General features: G+C 64.2%; 2 protein-coding genes across 3 annotated transcripts; both read left to right on the top strand.

Moving 5' to 3' along the window:
* Position 1: 1 nt before the first annotated feature.
* On the top strand, positions 2 to 9,805 carry PAF1 (PAF1 homolog, Paf1/RNA polymerase II complex component). Its single transcript, XM_065571428.1, is given in 16 exon segments — positions 2 to 108; positions 1,454 to 1,483; positions 2,461 to 2,553; positions 2,689 to 2,810; positions 3,137 to 3,203; positions 3,441 to 3,542; positions 4,008 to 4,113; positions 4,303 to 4,371; positions 4,792 to 4,895; positions 5,540 to 5,656; positions 5,984 to 6,030; positions 6,033 to 6,111; positions 6,490 to 6,595; positions 6,982 to 7,063; positions 7,724 to 7,791; positions 7,794 to 9,805. Coding segments are annotated over 16 exon segments (1,587 nt in total). The 5' UTR covers positions 2 to 58; the 3' UTR covers positions 8,139 to 9,805.
* A 1,666-nt stretch (positions 9,806 to 11,471) lies between these two features.
* LOC135976363 (suppressor of cytokine signaling 5-like) lies at positions 11,472 to 14,067 on the top strand. 2 transcript variants are annotated; one of them, XM_065571586.1, is made up of 2 exons: positions 11,472 to 11,628; positions 12,645 to 14,067. In XM_065571586.1, exon 2 carries the CDS (start codon positions 12,751 to 12,753, stop codon positions 13,918 to 13,920), a length of 1,170 nt encoding a protein of 389 aa, XP_065427658.1. In that variant the 5' UTR covers positions 11,472 to 11,628; positions 12,645 to 12,750; the 3' UTR covers positions 13,921 to 14,067. The 2 variants fall into 2 exon arrangements, with proteins under 2 accessions (XP_065427658.1, XP_065427657.1); XM_065571585.1 differs by having other exon boundaries at positions 11,497 to 11,628; positions 12,640 to 14,067.
* The last annotated feature ends 3,990 nt before the right edge of the window (positions 14,068 to 18,057 follow it).

Raw genomic sequence — 18,057 nt, 5'->3', positions numbered from 1 at the left:
CCCTCGCCGCCCGCAGGCCCCGCGGCGGGGCAGCAGCGATCGCAGCAGCGGCCCCGCCATGGCCCCGACCATCCAGACCCAGGCGCAGCGGGAGGAGCCGGGGCACAGGTAGGGCGGGGCCTCATACCCCGTGACGTCATGGGGGCCCGGACTCCTGGGTCCCCCCCCCCCGCCCCGCCAGGGGTGATGGGGAGAGTTGGGGAGGGGCTGAGAGCCCGGACTCCTGGGTTCTCCCCCCGCCAGGGGTGATGGGGAGAGTTGGGGGGAGCCCGGACTCCTGGGTCCTCCCCACGCCAGGGGTGATGGGGAGAGTTGGGGAGGGGCTGAGAGCCCGGACTCCTGGGTTCTCCCCCCGCCAGGGGTGATGGGGAGAGTTGGGGAGGGGCTGAGAGCCCGGACTCCTGGGTTCTCCCCCCGCCAGGGGTGATGGGGAAAGTTGGGGAGGGGCTGAGAGCCCGGACTCCTGGGTTCTCCCCCCGCCAGGGGTGATGGGGAAAGTTGGGGTGGGGGGGAGCTGGGAGCCCGGACTCCTGGGTCCTCCCCCCGCCAGGGGTGATGGGGAGAGTTGGGGGGAGCCCGGACTCCTGGGTCCTCCCCCCGCCAGGGGTGATGGGGAGAGTTGGGGGGAGCCCGGACTCCTGGGTCCTCCCCCCGCCAGGGGTGATGGGGAGAGTTGGGGAGGGGCTGAGAGCCCGGACTCCTGGGTTCTCCCCCCACCAGGGGTGATGTGGAGAGTTGGGGGGGGCGGAGCTGGGAGCCTGGACTTCCACCCCCCACACACACTAGAGGTGGTAGGACGAGTCAGGGTCCTGGACTCCTGGGTCCCTTCTCCACCCCACCCGTCTGTCCCCCTCTCCTCACCAGTCAGGGATGATGGGGAGAGTCGGGGTGGGGGGCTGGGAGCCCAAACTCCTGGGTTCCATCTCCCGGTGTGTGGGCAGCCAGAGCCCTGTGGGGAGGCCCGTTCACAGTCACCTGAGAGGCCTGACCTAACCCCCACTAAACTCCAGCATAGCGTCATCGTGTGGCCACCGTGTCCCACCCCAGAAGTGGCCGCACAGAGTCCGCAGCAGTTTCGCTTGCTTGATCTTGGCCCTGCTGCTGGTCTTGCCTCAGTTTCCCCATCCGGCCAGTAGAGCTGATGCTGCTGATTTGCCTCTTGCTGGGGAGGGGCAGTGCATCAATATTGATAAAGTGCTTTAAATCGGTTTCACTCTACGTGGAGAATCTGGGCAGGGTTCTCACTTTGGGGCAGCCTCCAGGGGCCAGGTCCATAGGCAGCTTCTCCCCCCGCCCCCAACGCTGACCCTCATTCTGCTGCTCTGTGCCTCAGTTTTCCCCTCTGCAGAATGGGGATAATGCTACCAACACTCCCTGGTAAAGGGCATTGGACGAAAAGAGCTCACGGTGTTGTGATTATTTACTGTTGTTATTTATTTCCGTATCTTTGCAGGCCCAACGCTCACCGGACCCTGCCTGAGAGGTATGACCCCTCCTTGTCCCACGTTCACAATTCCCCCACCGCCGTACCCAGTCCTCTTTTTACAGCTCCCCTGCCCAGCCCTTGAACTTGCTGGCAAAGGCCGGGGGGGGGGGGTGAGGGGGAAGAGTAATTACTGGGGCTGTTTGTCACTCGCGCCAAACTCATTTCACGGCGGCTGGGCACGATCGTAGGTCGCCGCTGACATGGGACATTGGAGATTCCAGCGCAGTCCCGCCGGGGGTGGGGGAGTTGGCACATGACCCCTTCCACCATCCCCCACCCATAGCTCCCTCCGCATGCACTCTTTCCATCCCCCCTGGCTGGCAGGGGATAAAGAACCCAGGAGTCCGGGATCCCAGTCCTCCATGGTGCCTGGCTCTAGATCAGGGGTGGGCAACTTTTTGGCCCGAGGACCACATCTAGGTATGGAAATTGTATGGCGGGCCATGAATGCTCATGAAATTGGGGGTTGGGGTGTGGGAGGGGGTGAGGGCTCCGGCTGGGGGTGCAGGCTCTGGGGTGGGGTTGGGGTTCAGGAGGGCGGGAGGGGGATCAGGGCTGGGGCAGGGGTTGGGGCGCGGGAGGGGATCAGGGGTGTAGGCTCCAGATGGCGCTTACCTCAAGCAGCTCCTGGAAGCAGCGGCATGGCCCCCCTCCAGCTCCTACGCGAAGGCACAGCCAGGTGGCTCTGTGCACTGCCTTGTCTGTAGGCACCGCCCCTGTAGCTCCCATTGGCTGCGGTTCCCGGGCAATGGGAGCTGCGGGGGTGGCACTTGGGATGGGGGCGCCAGAGCAGGACAAGCCCCGGATCCCACTCCCTGGCAGGAGCGCGAGATCCGGATTAAAACATCTGGAGGGCTGGATGTTTGCCCACCCCTGCTCTAGACTCACCCTGTCACCCCAGGCTGGGTGGGTGGGATGGGGGATAAGGAACCCAGGAATCCGGGGGGTGCTGATGTCTCTCCCTGTGCTTCCAGATCGGGCGTGGTGTGTCGGGTGAAATACTGTAACAGTCTCCCGGATATTCCCTTCGACCCCAAATTCATTACATACCCCTTCGACCAGAACAGGTGAGAGAGCAGCCGCTGAGCGGGGCTGGGATCGGGGCCCGCCCGGCTCACCCGCACCACTGCCGCCCTGGGGGAGGGGAGAGGGCTCTGCCCGGGGGCTCTCCCGGGCCGGCGTCTCACCTGTCCCTCTCCCAGGTTTGTGCAGTACAAAGCCACTTCTCTGGAGAAGCAGCACAAACACGACCTCCTCACCGAGCCGGACCTGGGCGTGACCATCGACCTCATCAACCCCGATACGTACCGCATCGACCCCAATGGTGAGAGCCGGGCTGGGGGGGGGCGCCCACGTGTGCATCGCCGACGGATCATGGGGCACCGTTTGTGTCTTGTGCTCACTGGGGGGGGTGTCGTGCATACCCACGGCGAGGGGGGGCCTCCTTGAACCCTGAATCCCAGGATCTAGTTTCAAAGTGCCCCCCCACAAAGCATCTTGCTCACTGAAGAGTCTCCTTTGCGCCCGTCCCCAATCAATCCTGCCCCACTGAGAGCCAAGGCCAGGAGCTTTTTTTTTTGGGGGGGGGGGGGGCATGATGGGAGGTGGGGCTGGCGTGGGTCCTGTCCCATCCTGCTCTGTCTCTTTCAGTTCTCCTGGATCCGGCCGACGAGAAGCTGCTGGAGGAGGAAATCCAGGCTCCCACCAGCTCGAAGAGGTAACCCGGCCCCCAAAACACACGGCGCCCCTGGCTGCAGAGAGCAGCCCATCCCTGAACCCCTGGCTAGCCAGCTCTCCCAGCCCTCCTCTGCGGCCTTGGGGTCCCCTTTGCTCAGTCCCACCCGACTGAGCCCTGCCCCCAGTGGGAGGTTCTTCCCCCCCCCACATCGGGGGGGGCAGTCGGCAGTTCCCTCCGCCCCACGGCCTATAAGCCCCCCGCCCTCCTCTGCCCTAGATCCCAGCAGCATGCCAAAGTGGTACCGTGGATGAGGAAGACGGAATACATCTCCACCGAATTCAACCGCTACGGCGTGTCCAACGAGAAGCCGGAGGTCAAGTGAGTCTGAGGGGGGCCGGCCGGGGTGACTCTCCTGGGCAGGAACAGCATCCTGGAGTCGGGAGGGGGGGCAGGGAGGGACCATCTCCTATCTGGGAGGGAGGTTACCCTCCCTCTGGGATCTCCGCTTCCTCTTGTAATGCTGCGTGGCCCCTTGCCGCAAGGAGCGGCTGTCCCCTCGCTGCATTGGGCGGGGGGCGTCGCACAGTCTGTCTGCTGCCCATGTTGGGGGCGCAGGATCTTCAGCCGCTGGGGGAGACGCAGCCTGGCGCAGGACTGGTTGCGTCCAGCAGGGGGCAGCATAGGCCTGGCGCTCGTGGACTTAGCTGCGGGTGGTGTTGGATCCGGTTCGATCCAGCGGGCGAGGGTCAGGGGGAGCATCGCATCCAGCGATGCCGGTTGCATCCGGCGGGGGGCAGCGTTTTCCCAGCAGGCCTCACTCTGCGCACTCCTCCCTGCAATCAGGATCGGCGTGTCCGTCAAGCAGCAGTTCACGGAGGAGGAGATCTACAAGGACCGGGACAGCCAGATCGCTGCCATCGAGAAGACTTTCGAGGACGCCCAGAAATCGGTGAGTCGCCCCTTTAAATATCCCCCACCTCTCTCTCACAACGTGCTGTGCCTTTAAGCCTTAAAGGGCCCGTGTTGAAAGCACCCCATCAGAGGGGCTGGAGGGGAAGGGGCTGGAGGGGAAGAGGAGGTTTAGGGTTACCCCTCCCCTGCCAGCCTCTCACGGTCTCTGTGCTTCCTCCGTCCCCAGATCTCCCAGCATTACAGCAAACCTCGCGTCACCCCCATGGAAGTGATGCCCGTGTTCCCGGACTTCAAGGTAAGGCTGGGGGAGGGGAGCTGGGCACCGGCATTGGCTTCCCTAGGCCCACGGGCACCAGCCTGTGGCACGCAAGGACCTTCAAGGCTCCTTTGCAGCCGTTAGCGGCTGGGCCGGTCCTAAGCACTTCCCAGTCTGGGGCTAAGCGAGCCTCGGGGAGGCAGCATCGGGGTGGGAGGCAGGAGACCTGTCCCGTGACTGCTCCGTGCCTCGGTTTCCCCATCGGCCCTGACTCCCTTCCCGCAGACGGAAGTGCAGCCTGGAGGGGGTTCCCCCCGTCCTTGATGCTGAGGGAGATCAAAGGTCTAGTGGGGGCGCTGGTGCCCAGGGGAGGGTCTGCCTGATGGAGGGGCCATCCATGGGGAGTACGTTGCATTGGGGGCAGGGATCACCCCGCTAACTGACTTCTTCCCCCACTAGATGTGGATCAACCCTTGCGCCCAGGTCATCTTCGACTCGGACCCAGCCCCCAAGGACACCAGCGGGGCTGCAGCCCTCGAGATGATGTCTCAGGCGATGATCAGGTAATGCCGCACCCCTCAGCCTTGGGTGGGGGTTCACCCTCCGCTAGGCAGAGCCCTTCCCGGGGCCCCGAGAGCCGGGCGTCCCCCGGCCCCGCTCGGCGCTGGGTACCGGCGCTCACCCCCTCCCAGCACGGAGAGCCGCACGGCCAAGCGCTCGAGCAAGGCAGGGGGTGTCCTGCCCTCGAAGGAGGCTCCCCTCCCCCCCCCCCCCCGGCTCAGCCCTCGTGGCCTGCTGCTGTAGGACCCGGGGAGGGGATTCCAAGCTAAAGGGGGGGAGGTTGCTGTTTGGATGGGAGGCCCCCATGAGCTCGCTCTCATATTCAGTGGTGGCCCCAGGGTGGCGTTAGGGGGCACTGGGCTGCAGGGAACGGGGTGGGAGCTCAGTTGGGGGCGCTCTCCCCTCGATACCAGGGTCTGACCTCAGTAGGGGGCGCTGTGCTGTGGGGAGTGGGGTAGGGGGTGCTGGCCCTGGGTGGCGCTAGGGGGCGCTGTGCTGCAGGGACTCGGGGGGGGGGGGGCAGTAGGGGGCGCTCTCCCCGGCAGTCAGTGCTGGCCCCAGGGCGGTGCTCCACGGAGGGGAGGGGAGTGCCGTGTGGAGGGGGAGTGGGGAGCGTTCCTCATTAACCCTTTCCCGGCCATCTCAGGGGGATGATGGACGAAGAGGGGAACCAGTTTGTGGCCTATTTCCTGCCCGTGGAGGACACGCTGCGGAAACGCAAGCGGGACCAGGAGGAGGAGATGGACTATGCGCCCGAAGACATGTACGTGGCCGGGGAGGTGGGGGGCTAGGAGAGGGGGCTGGGGCGGGGGGGCAGTGCAGGGCCGAGGGGGGGACAGGGGCTGTACTTGGGTATGGGAGAGTGGAGGGGAGGGAAGGGGGTGGGGGATGCGGTGCTGGGGAATGGGGGAGGTGGGGTGCGCCTGGGGAACGGGGGGGACTGTGCTGGGGAATGGGGGAGGTGAGGTGGGGGGGCTGGGGAACTGGGAGGGGGCTGTGCTGGGGAATGGGGGGAGGCGGGGGGATCAGCTCTCTGCTCAGGAGGGGGCGGCAGAGCTGTGGGGTGCTGACCCCCACCCCCACCCCCCAGCTACGACTACAAGATCGCCCGGGAGTACAACTGGAACGTGAAGAACAAAGCAGCAAGGGCTACGAGGAGAATTATTTCTTCATCTTCCGCGAGGGTGACGGGGTCTACTACAACGAGCTGGAGACCCGGTGAGGCGGGGGGCGGGGCCTGCCCCAGGGGCTGGGGGGCAGATCGGGGCCGGTGCCCACGGCCCGGCTCAGATCTCGGCTCCGAGAGGGCGGAGTTAGTGGCCGTTGCCCATCGGCACCTGAACCAATGGGAATTGACGGGCCGAGGGTAAACCGAGGCTTGAGCTACCTGGGAGCGGGGCGGGGAGAACCGAACGGAGCTCGGTTGGTTTCTGAGTGGCGCTGGGGCCGTCCCAGGGAGCCCTGACCTCCAGCCGGGCCGGTGGGATCCCCAGCTCCGGGATGTGCCTTTAGGGGGCACATGGAGCGGATGGGGCTGTGTCCTGGGAAGAGGGTGCGGGGGCCGTTCTCCCCGGCCTGACGTTGCCCCTCTCCCAGGGTGCGGCTGAGCAAACGCAGGGCCAAGGCGGGCGTGCAGTCGGGCACCAACGCCGTGCTGGTGGTGAAGCACCGGGACATGAACGAGAAGGAACTGGAGGCTCAGGTAGGGCGAGGGCTGGACTCTGTGCTGGGGGCGGAGGGGCAGCCCTTTGGGGACAGTGAGTGCATCCGTGCCCCCCACGTAGCTTCTGTTTCACCCCCTACGCTGGGATCTGGGAGTAGAACCCACTAGATCCCACTTCTCTCCCAGTGCTGGGGATAGAACCCAGGAGTCCTGGCTCCCAGCCCCTCCCCCCCCCCCCCCCCCCCGCGCTCTAACCACTAGACCCCCACTCCCCTCCCAGAGCTGGGGAGAGAACCCAGGAGTCCTGTTCCCTGCCCTGAAGGCCCCATGCCACCCACTCTCACTGACTGAGGAGGGGTGCTGGACGGGGTGGGTGGGGTGTGCCCCCCCACCCCATGGCTAACCTGGCTCCCCCGCCCCGGCAGGAGGCTCGCAAGGCGCAGCTGGAGAATCACGAGCCGGAGGAGGAAGAGGAGGAGGAGATGGACAAGGAGGCCCAGGGCTCAGGTAGCGGCCGGGGAAGGGGGGGGTTGCGGCTCTGGGGGGGTGGCGTGGGAAAAGGGGCCCCTCTGCCTGTCCCCTCCCCCATCAGCTCCCTCCCACCCACTGCTGGCCGCACAAGGGCTCGCGGCTCCCTCTGCTGGCCTGCCCTTGGAACTGCGCGGCACTCCATCCTCGGTCCCTCTGACTCCCCCCAACACAATCATCGGACATCCCCCCCCTCCCCCCAGACACCCCCGGAGATGGTGCTGCCGCTCCCTCTACAGGGGGCAGCCTGAGTCCTGCCTACCCCACGGGCTGGTCCTGTGTGTCCCCCCCCCCCTTCTCCCTTCCCCCCCGAGTCCCCTGTACATCCCACCCCCGAGGATGGCTCCTGTCGCCCCCACCCCAAAAGAATAGGAGGGGAGGAGCCATCGCTTCTCTTTCCCTTTCCCCTCCCATGGGGGGGATGGTCCCCTCTATTCCATCAGCCCCCCCATCTCCCTGGGAGGGACAGTTCCTCTCTTCCATCACCCCTCCCCCTCTCCCGGGGGTGGTACCCCGTCTCTATGAACTCTCAGCCTCCCTTCCATCACCCTCAGCTCCCCCTGGGGGGAGTGATCCCCTCCCTTCCTTGCCCCCTCCCCGCTGGGGGGGCGGGTTCTGACCCCGCGGCTCTCCCCGCAGACGAGGAGCCGGAGAAGGGCAGCGAGAGCGAGCCGGAGGCCAGCGAGGAGGAGGAGGAGGAGGAGGAAGGCGCTCGGGCAGCGAGAGCGAGCCGGAGGCCAGCGGGCGCAGCGCCAGCGAGGGCTCGCCGGAGGCCAGCGAGGAGGACGAGCGGGCGGCCCGCGACAAGGAGGAGATCTTCGGCAGCGACGACGAGGACTCGGATGGGCGAGGGGGGCGGGGGGCGGCGCAGCCCCGGGGAGGAGGAGAGCGGCAGCGAGGGGGGGGCCGGCGGCGCCGGGCCAGCCGCAGCCGCAGCCCCTTCCTCAGCGGCAGCGAGGGCTCCAACGCCGAGGAGGACGACGAGGACGAGCGCAGCGGGAGCGGCAGCGAGGCCGCCTCGGACTCCAGCGAGGAGGGGAGCGAAAGCGACTGAGTGGGCTCTGCTGGGGGGGATCCAGCCGCCTGGGCCGGATCCACCCCACCCCCTTGGGGGACCCTCCCTCCACCTTGCTGCCACCAGGAGGATGTGGGCCTGATGTGGGGGGGCTCACTTGTGCCGGGAGTTGCTGGAATCCCCCCCCCCAACTTGGGAGGAAGTGGCTCTGCCTGGCACCCCTATACCTGGTCAAGGACCCGCTGGGCGTGCCCCTCCCGACCCAGGGACTCCCCTCTGGCGTCCCCCTCAGACACTGGGGTGTTTTTATTCTTACTGCTGTTTGTTTTGCCCCTTGTACATACCAGCCTGTACCACAACCCCCTCTCCGGCCTCAATAAAAGGGTCTCTTCCTAAAACCGGGCGTCTCTCCCCACCCCCTGTGCTCGGCGCCGGCCCTCCCAGGGAACTTTACCCCCTTGGTGCCAGGGGCGGCCTGGCTGGCATCACCGCCTCCCTCTGGCTGCGAGCAGAGGGTCCAGCAGCCGCCGTCCAGCCCCCTCCTAGCCATCAGGGCCTGTTCTCCCTAGAGCGGGCGGCGGGTGCAGAGCCCCCCTCAGAGGGCTGGGATCTGGGCCAGGAAGGCACCCTGGGGGGACAGGTATTCTGGGGGAGAAAGGGCTTGTTTATCCCTAGATGCCCCATTCCCTGTGCACCAAACTCTGCCCTTTCCCTGCCAGGGGCTGGGCTCAAAGCTGCCATTGACATGTGGGGGAGGCAGGCTGGGTTCCCCACTCTCTATGTTACCGGGATTCACCAGCCCTTGACGGTTGGCAGTGTGATGGGAGATCAGATCCCTGCGTGGGGAGGGGGTCGGGCAGAGCCCTTCTTGGGGAGGGTTAGGGGGCATTTGGGGACAGACAGGCTTTAGGGGTGGGGGCAGGACCTGTGTAGCGATGCTGGCATCTGGGGCAATGAAACTGACCAGTGCTGCCCCCTGAAAATGACCCTTTCCCTCGGCTGGGGAAACTGCCCCCTTGTTCCCCTGAGGCCCTGGCCAAAGGAGAGCACACTGCTGTATCTCGGCACTGGGGGGTGAGGCGAAGGTTGGGGGTGCACCTGCTGCCCTGATACTGTACCTCAAAATGACCCCCTGTAGCCCCCCACTTTTCTAGGGGTACGATCCCTCCCAAGGCGTGCTTTGTAACTCATCAGCGGCTGAGCGTCCCTCTCCCGCTCGCAGGCGAGGACCCGCGGTGGCTAAGGAGGGCGGAGATGTTGCTGTAGGTTTGTTACTCAGACACGGTGTGAGTCTGGGAAATAACAGGCCTGGAGTGTCACGAATGTACAATTCACCGGAGAGATGCTTTGAATCTCACCTACGCGGGCGACTGCTTTGTCTGTCCCCGGCGGGGGAGTCATCGAGAAGGTTATAAAGTAAGAGGCAATGAATTTTTGTCTTCATCCCCTCTCTCTGCCCTGTCTCTACTGAAAACAAGCCGGCTGGAAGGACTCCGGGCTGGGGTACCAAGAACTGCGACGGCCAGAGGGATGAGAAAAGCCCCTGGCTTTGAATCTTACAGGTCGTGGCGAGGTTCAGGCTGATTGGGCCGAGTGCAATTTGATCACTTTCTTTTTGTAACCAGTTCTGACCTTTGGAGGCCTCGATCACCTAGAATCTCTCTCTCTTCTTTCGTTAATAAATGAGTTTTATTCTTTTATCTAAATGGGAGTGTTTTGATGGCAGGGCTTGGGGGAATCTCGCGCTCCGGACTAACGACGGCTGGTTGCAGTTTTCATTTTCTTGTATTCAATGACGGCTTGAGGCGCTTGCGCTGGCCAAGGGGGGCTTGAGCACGTTTCTGGGGGGCAAGGCTTGGGGCGACTTGGCGGGGGCCTCCCTGGGTACGGCCCACGAGTGGCTGGGAGATCATTCACGTCATGTAACCGGGCGCGCCGTCCTGGGCTGGTTTCTGTGCGGGGCAGGGCCGCGTGAGTGGTAGCCGGAGCCAGAGAGTTAAGGCGGCCCAACGTTTCCACAGGCCGGGTGGTACCTGGGGGACGTCAGACCCACACCTCACGTTTGCTGGAAGGGCTGGGGTTCAGGGGGGGCAGTAGGGTCTGCTAGCTTGGCCCTGCGCCCTCCAAAGAGAGCTGGTTTTGCGGGGGTGAGAATCAACTGGGTGGGGGGACGACTGTGCTTATCTCCCCCTGATCCTCCTGGGATTGTGTAGGGGGAGGGGTGCGTTGATCAAGTCCCGGGCACGGCCCTGTGGCTTTACCCCAAGAGGGATTTGAGGGAGGTGCATTTTTGGGGTGATTGCGCAGAGGCACCCCCGATCCGGGTCAAACCCTGGGCTTTGCAGGGAGGGGCCCAACCAGGCCCGGGCTGAGTGTGTGGCACGCGCAGATGTGAGAGACTCACGTGAGTGGGGGGAGAGGGCTGTGAGTGTGAGATGTGGCAGGGGGGAGAGAGAGACACACTCCAGCGTGCAAAGGACACGTGCAAAGGTCCACGTGTGCGAAGGAGATGGACGTGGGTGTTTGTGGGCCTGGCACGCGCAGCTGGTGAGCGGAGTGTCAGGTCCCTGGGGTGGGTGCGGGAGGACGTCACAGAGCGAGGCACGAGCAGGGTGTGTGCAAGCGACATGAACTCGTGTGCAACATGCCCACAAATGTGCAACGCGCCTGGGGCCAGGTGGGGGAGGTTCTCTCCCCAGCTCTGGGATGGGAGGGGGCAGTGGTCAGAGCAGGGGGAGTGGGGGCTAGATGCCTGGGTTCTCTCCCTGTGGCGGGTGGTGCTTGGTGGTCAGAACTGGGGGGAGTGGCTGGAGGCCAGGATGCCTGGGTTCTTTCCCGGGGTTGTGGGAGAGATGGGGAACTGGGGGCCCTGGGGAGAGGGCCCAGGACGCCTGGGTTCTCTCCTTAGGTCTGGAGGGAGTGGAATCTGCTGGTGCAGGAGAGGTTGGGGGCCTGGTGTCTGGGCTCTCTCCAGGCTCGGGGAGGGGAGTGGGGTTCAGTGGTTAGGGCAGGGTGGGGGAGGTTCTGGGGAGCAGGACGCCTGGGTTCTTTTCTTTCCCAGGTTGGAGGGAAGAGTGGGGTCTAGTGGGTGAGGGTCGGGGGCCAAGATGCCTGGGTTCTCTGGTGTGGGGGGGTGGGTAGGACGCCTGGGTTCTCTCCAGGCTCTGGTGTGGGGGGTGGGTGGGTAGGATGCCTGGGTTCTCTCCCGGCTCTTGGGGGGGGGGGAGCAGGACGCCTGGGTTCTCTCCAGGCTCTGGTGTGGGGGGGGGGGGTGGAAGGACGCCTGGGTTCTCTCCAGGCTCTTGGAGTGGGGGGGAAGCAGGACGCCTGGGTTCTCTCCCGGCTCTTGGAGTGGGGGTGGGAAGCAGGACGCCTGGGTTCTCTCCCGGCCTGGCCTTCCCTTCCCCCGGCGGCGGCTGGGCGGCGCTGCGGGGGGAGCTGGGCGCTGGGCCCGGCCTCGCCTCCCCGGCTGGCTCCGTCTTCGGTCGCCGCTTCCCAGCCCCGGCCTGGCCGCGTGGGGCCCTCCGCGGTGAGTCCGGCCCCGGGCCGGGGGTGTGAATGAGTAGGGCTGGGATGTGGGGGGAGTGGGGTAGATCTGTGGGGCTGGGATATGGGGTGGGAGGTGCTGGGACAGGATGGGGTGGGGGGGAGATCTGTGGGGCTGTAAGATGGGGTGGGGGTAGATCTGTAGGGCAGGGCTGGGATATGGGGTGGGAGGGTGCTGGGGATAGGATGGCGTGGGGTAGATCTGTGGGGCAGGGCTGGGATATGGGGTGGGGGTAGATCTGTGGGGCAGGGCTCGGAAGGGATATGGGGTGGGAGAGCTGGGGACAGGATGGGGTGGGGGTAGATCTATGGGGTGGGATGGGATATAGGGTGGGAGAGCTGGGGACAGATGGGGTGGGGGTAGATCTATGGGGTGGGGATGGGATATAGGGTGGGAGAGCTGGGGACAGGATGGGGTGGGGGTAGATCTATGGGGCGGGATGGGATATGGGGTGGGGGGTAGATCTGTGGTACAGGGCTGGGATATGGGGTGCGAGAGCTGGTGACAGAATGGGGTGGGAGTAGATCTGGGGGACAGGGGTCTGAAATGGAGCAACCCAGGCCCAGACCCTCACAGCTGCTGCCAGATGGTTGGGCCGTTGTCTGGCTTCATTCCTGGGCTGAAGGGACCGTGTCTCCCTCCCTCTCCCCCACGCTCTGAGCAAGCCCCTGCCCTGAGTGCTGAGGGACAGGGGCAGGTGGAGGGGGTGGGGGGCTTATGAGTGGAGACTGTCACTTCCCCGTTAGCGCCGAACGAAATACCTGCGGCAGGATGGGACAGAACCCCGGATGTGCCAGCCCACTGCCCCCTCAGCTGGGGGATCCCTCACCCGGTGCTGAGATGCAGCCACCTCTGGGATGACGCATGACAGGGGGGGGCTGTGTATACACGGATTCCTCGCCCGGCGCTGAGATGCAGCCACTTCTGGGGTGGGGCGCAGGGGTGGAGTGGAACACAGCTGGGTCTGGGTTCTAATGAACTCTCTCCCTTCAGTGCAGGCCGGATGCTCCCTGTCCCCACCATGAGCGAGTTGGGGTCACCCCACCCCAGCAGAGACCGGGCCCCCTGACACCTTCCCGAGTCCCCCGAGCGCTCGGCCCCGTCATGTCCCAGGCCGGAGAGGGGCCGGACCGAGGCGCCCGGCCCAAGGAGAGCTCGGGCGAGGCCGGGGGCCGGCGCGGCGGACGCAGGAGAGCAAAGCTCCCGGAGACCCCAGCAGGGCAGGACTCCGAGGGGGCCGAGCCGGGCCGGCGGGCGGGGCGCTCGCTGCGGCAAAGGATACAGGATGCGGTGGGTCAGTGTTTCCCCATCAAGGGGCACGGCGGGGCCCGCTCCCCCGAATTCTCCCCTTCCCAGCGCAAGATCCACCTGCGGGAACTGATGCTGGAGACCTGCCCCTTCCCGGCCGGCTCGGAGCTGGCCCGCAAGTGGAACCTCATCAAGCAGCACACGGCGCCCGTGTCGGCCCAGGAGGGGCTGGCCTGCGGCGGGGCGGGGCCGGCGGAGGACGAGGACGACCGGCTGCGGGAGCGACGGCGCATCAGCATCGAGCAGGGGGTGGAGCCGCCCCCGGACGCCATGATCCACACCTTCGAGGCCACGGCGCAGATCAACCCGCTCTACAAACTGGGGCCCAAGCTGGCCCCTGGCATGAACGAACTGGCCGGGGACAACTGGGCCACACTGGCCCCCCAGGAGGAAGAAGAGGAGGAGCTGGTGGCGGCGGTCCCGGAGCCGGAGCTTCGCGTCCACACCCAGATCGACTACATCCACTGCCTGGTGCCGGATCTGCTGCAGCTGACGCGGCTGCCCTGCTACTGGGGGGTGATGGATCGCTACCAGGCCGAGGCCCTGCTGGAGGGGAAGCCGGAAGGGACCTTCCTGCTGCGGGATTCGGCCCAGGAGGATTATCTCTTCTCGGTCAGTTTCCGGCGCTACGGCCGCTCGCTCCACGCCCGGGTCGAGCAGTGGAACCACAACTTCAGCTTCGACGTGCACGACCCCGGCGTCTTCCACGCCCCCACCGTCTCGGGCCTGCTGGAGCGGTACAAGGACCCCAGCGCCTGCATGTTCTTCGAGCCCCTGCTCTCCCGCCCCGTGCGCCGGCCTTTCCCCTTCGCCCTGCAGCACCTGTGCCGGGCCGTGGTGGCCGGCTGCACCTCCTACGATGGGATCGGCCGCCTGCCCATCCCCGGCGCGCTCCAGGAGTACCTCAAGGAATACCACTACAAGCAGAAGGTGCGGGTGCGGCGGCTGGACACCCGCTGGAACTGAGCCCAGCGCCCTGCCCGTGGCTTTGGTCCTCTGGGCCACGGCCCAAAGACGAGGGGCGTGGGGTTGGCTCCAGGATCAGGGCCGATACGGGGAGATATTGCCCGTGAACTTTCTGCCTTTTACAGCAGGTTCTGGCCCCCCCCCCGTGCTCTGGACAGTCGGCCTCAGCAGGGGGCGGAACCGCCCCCCTGCCCCCGGGCCTAGGAGGGCGAAGCTTCGTTAAAGGAGCCCCTGCCCCAAAGACGCAGCCGAGCCTCTATCAGCTGTTTTATTTAAAGGGGCCGGGCTGCTGGAATAAAGTCTTGTTGCTGTGACTGTAAGAGATCCCTGGGGTTGTGTCTCTGGGCTGCAGCAGGGATGGGGGCACCCAGCTCCGGCCCTCAGCCCCCGCCGCTAGCTAGGAAAGGGGGCAGGCTGCTGCCAGATGATTTGGGGGCTCTCGGCGCTGTCTCTGCTCCGGCTAGCGGGCAGGGAGAGGCTGCCTTTGGCGGCCCGGGCTCCAGCTGGGATGAAACTCCTGAACTGAGGAAAATAGGGGCAATGCTCAACCGTGACCCACTCCCCTTCACCCCCTATTCCAGCCCTGGGCTCCACGCGCCTGGTTTTTCACTGGAGCTGGGCCCCTCGTAACAGGGAGCAACCCTCCCGGCTCGGTTCCTTTGGAGGCCACGTGCTGGGAGCCCAGCTCTCCAAGAGGATGGGGTGACAGACCCATTCCTTGGTCTGCTCCCCATGTGTCCCCTGCCACCGATCCCCCTACCCTGGCCGCACAATACAAGAGCAGCCTATGTATCATTCCCTGGCACAGGGCTCTGCCCCAGCTGCATGAACGGGCATCTCGCATAGGAGTAGAGGGGTTCTTTCCCCTCCACGTTTGGCCCTGGTGCGGCCGCTGCTGGGATCCTGGCTCCAGTTCTGGTGCCCACCATTCCAGGAGGATGTTGATAAATCGGAGATGGGTCATGAGAATGATCAGAGGGTTAGAAAACCTCCCTGGTAGTGAGAGACTCAAGGAGCTCGATTGCTCAGGGGTTTGAGCATTGGCCTGCTAAACCCAGGGTTGGGAGTTCAATTCTTGAGGGGGCAATTTGGGGGTTGGTCCTGCTTTGAGCAGGGGGTTGGACTAGATGACCTCCTGAGGTCCCTTCCAACCCTGATGATGTAGGAATACCATGACAGCTTAGCAAAGAGAAGGTGAAGGGGGGAACCTGCCCAGGGAATGAATATTTAATCAAGGGCTCTTCAGTCTAGCAGAGGAAGGTCAAACACGACCCGCTGGCTGGAAGTTGAAGCTGGACAAATTCAGACTGGAAAGGAGGGGTCAGGTTTGAATGGTGAGAGGCATTAACCTCTGGGACCATAGAGCGAGGGCTGAGGTGGATTCTCCACCACGGCCTGTTTTTAAATGAAGCCGGGGCATTTTTCTAACAACTCTGCGCTGGGAATTATCTTGGGCCTGCTACACAGGATGTCACGCACTAGCTGATCGCACTGGCCCCTGCCGGCCTTGGGACCTCGATGTTCTCTGCATGCAGGAACCAGATCCTTCCTCCGAAGGGTTGTAGAAAACAGGCCAACTGCCCCCTTTGTGGATTCTGAGGGATGGCCGGGAGCAGCGGGCCTGGCCTTGTGCTGCAGCCGCGCCAGCTGGGGGGCTAATTCACCAGCAGCCCCCAACCTCCAGGCATCTTTCACTCAACCACCTCCTCCCCGGAGCGGGGAACCAGGCCCCTTGGCAAGGGGATGACCCCAGGACTGAGCTCCAGGGCAGTGAACGGCCTGGGACTCACCGGACCAGCAGCTGGTCCATAGGCCACTCTGCCCTTGCAGCTGTTGGAGTCTGGGGGATTTTGACCGTAGGATGCCCAGCCTGCTGTAGGGGTGGGGAGCAGGGGCATCTCCCCATTCCAGAGACACCCCTTGTTTATAAATCTCCATTTTCCCGTAACCAGCCAAGCACCATCTCAGCTCTCCAGCCGCGTGGCCTAGAGCCACCCAGCCCTGGGGGGCAGCCCCACAATCCCCCACCTGCCCACCTTAGGGACACTTCAAGCAGCAAACTGGGCCCCGCTTCCAGGTATGGGGGGACGTTACAGACCCAGGATAGGTTTGTTCTGCCTCCTGGGGCCAGGCCGGGGGGGGTGGGTGGGGGGTGTGTGTGTGTGTGTGTGCGCGTGCGAGAGCAATCCAGGAAAGTGTCTCACCCCCAGCTTCCAAAGACAGGAGCAAGGCCAAGGCAGAGCTGTGGAGAGAAGGGGGAGGCGCCGGGGGCTGCAGGACACTGAGGCCTGGGCCAAGACCAGCGAGTGAATGGTCAAGGGCCGAACTGCAGCCCTGATTTTCAGAAGCGCCGAGCTCTCTGCCAGCGCAATCAGTCCCGTCCAGTGCTCCCACCAGCCGCTACAAGAGTGTCTGCTCCAACCGGGGGAGCGGGGCCGGTTACAGCCCTGCAGGGCCAGGGGAGGGGCAGTATGGGCTCACATGACAGGCTGGTTGGCGCTATCCCAGAGTCCTACACTTAGGACGGAAGAATCCCATGAACCGCTACAGGCTGGGAACCGAGTGGCTAGGCGGCAGTTCTGCAGAAAAGGACCTGGGGATTACAGTGGACGAGAGGCTGGATATCAGTCAGCAGTGTGCCCTTGTTGCCAAGAAGGCCAACGGCATATTGGGCTGCATTAGTAGGAGCATTGCCAGCAGATCGAGGGAAGTGATTATTCCCCTCTATTGGGCACTGGTGAGGCCACACCTGGAGTATTGGTCCAGTTTTGGGCCCCCCACTACAGAAGGGATGTGGACAAATTGGAGAGTTTAGTGGAGGGCAACAAAAATGACCAGGGGGCTGGAGCACATGACTTACGAGGAGAGGCTGAGGGAACTGGGGTTATTTAGTCTGCAGAAGAGAAGAATGAGGGGGGGATTTGATAACAGCCTTCAACTACCTGAAGGGGGTTCCAAAGAGGATGGAGCTCGGCTGTTCTCAGTGGTGGCAGATGACAGAACAAGGAGTAATGGTCTCAAGTTGCAGTGAGGGAGGTCCAGGTTGGATATTAGGAAACACTATTTCCCTAGGAGGGTGGTGAAGCACTGGAATGGGTTCCCTAGGGAGGTGGTGGAATCTCCATCCTTAGAGGTTTTTAAGGTCAGGCATGACAAAGCCCTGGCTGGGATGATTTAGTTGGGATTGGTCCTGCTTTGAGCAGGGGGTTGGACTAGATACCTCCTGAGGTTCCTTCCAACCCGGATATTCTATGACCCCCAGCAGGGGTTAGTGGCTGAAAGGCCCAGGGAGCTGGGGTCAGGTACAGCAGGGGGAAGACGGGTGGGGTGGGCCCTGTGACATTACAAGCCGGCACAAGTCCTGCCCTGTGGGCACGGGGGGGCCCTAACGCGGAGAACCCAGAGCCGGTGCCCGTGGTTGTACACGATGCCAGCCAGGCGCTGATCAGCGAGCGTGCCGAAGGGGGATGGACCACCCCAGCAAGCAGGCGTGACGCAGCAGAAAGGTGCCCTGTTGAAGGCAGAGCCGGGGGCGGGCGGGGGGCTAAGGCTCAGCCTAGGGGGGTTGACAGCATGGCAGGGGGGAAGAGCCGAGGGGTTCTGCCCAAGGACCCCTCCTTACAGCCCAGTTCCCTCAATCCCTGCTCACACACCCGGCCTGTTTGGAAAAAAAACAGCTGAAAGCCCCAAGAGTTTGGTGTCGACAGGCTGCAGACTACATCTCCCACAATGCACCACGGAGTCCCTGCCAGCAGTGCACAGTGGGAGATGTAGTTCAGTCAGCAGAGCCCAGCCCCAGAGGGAAAGGGGGACCCACAGCAGCGGGAGGATGACACCCAGGGCTGATGGCAGGCAAGCCCCTCCAAAACACAGACCTTTCTGATTCCACGAAGCTGAATTTTGCCTGCAAACTTTTAGAAGGGGGGTGGGGAGGAAATCACTGTTGAAAACCCCATTTTCTGCCCCAAGACGGTTTGGATGAAGCAGCCGAGAGCTGGGGGTGACTGCGGAGAAGCCTGGCACTGGTTATTGCAGAGAGAAAAACCGCTCGGGATCACGGAGAGGAGAAAAAAAACCAGTTACGCCTCCCACGCGAGCAGAAATGATGCTGTCGCCTCGAGCAACCAGCCCTGGCTC

Source organism: Chrysemys picta, chromosome 17 (assembly GCF_011386835.1).
Source record: "Chrysemys picta bellii isolate R12L10 chromosome 17, ASM1138683v2, whole genome shotgun sequence".
Classification (NCBI taxonomy): domain Eukaryota; kingdom Metazoa; phylum Chordata; order Testudines; family Emydidae; genus Chrysemys; species Chrysemys picta.
This window is presented reverse-complemented; position numbering and strand designations above follow the sequence as displayed.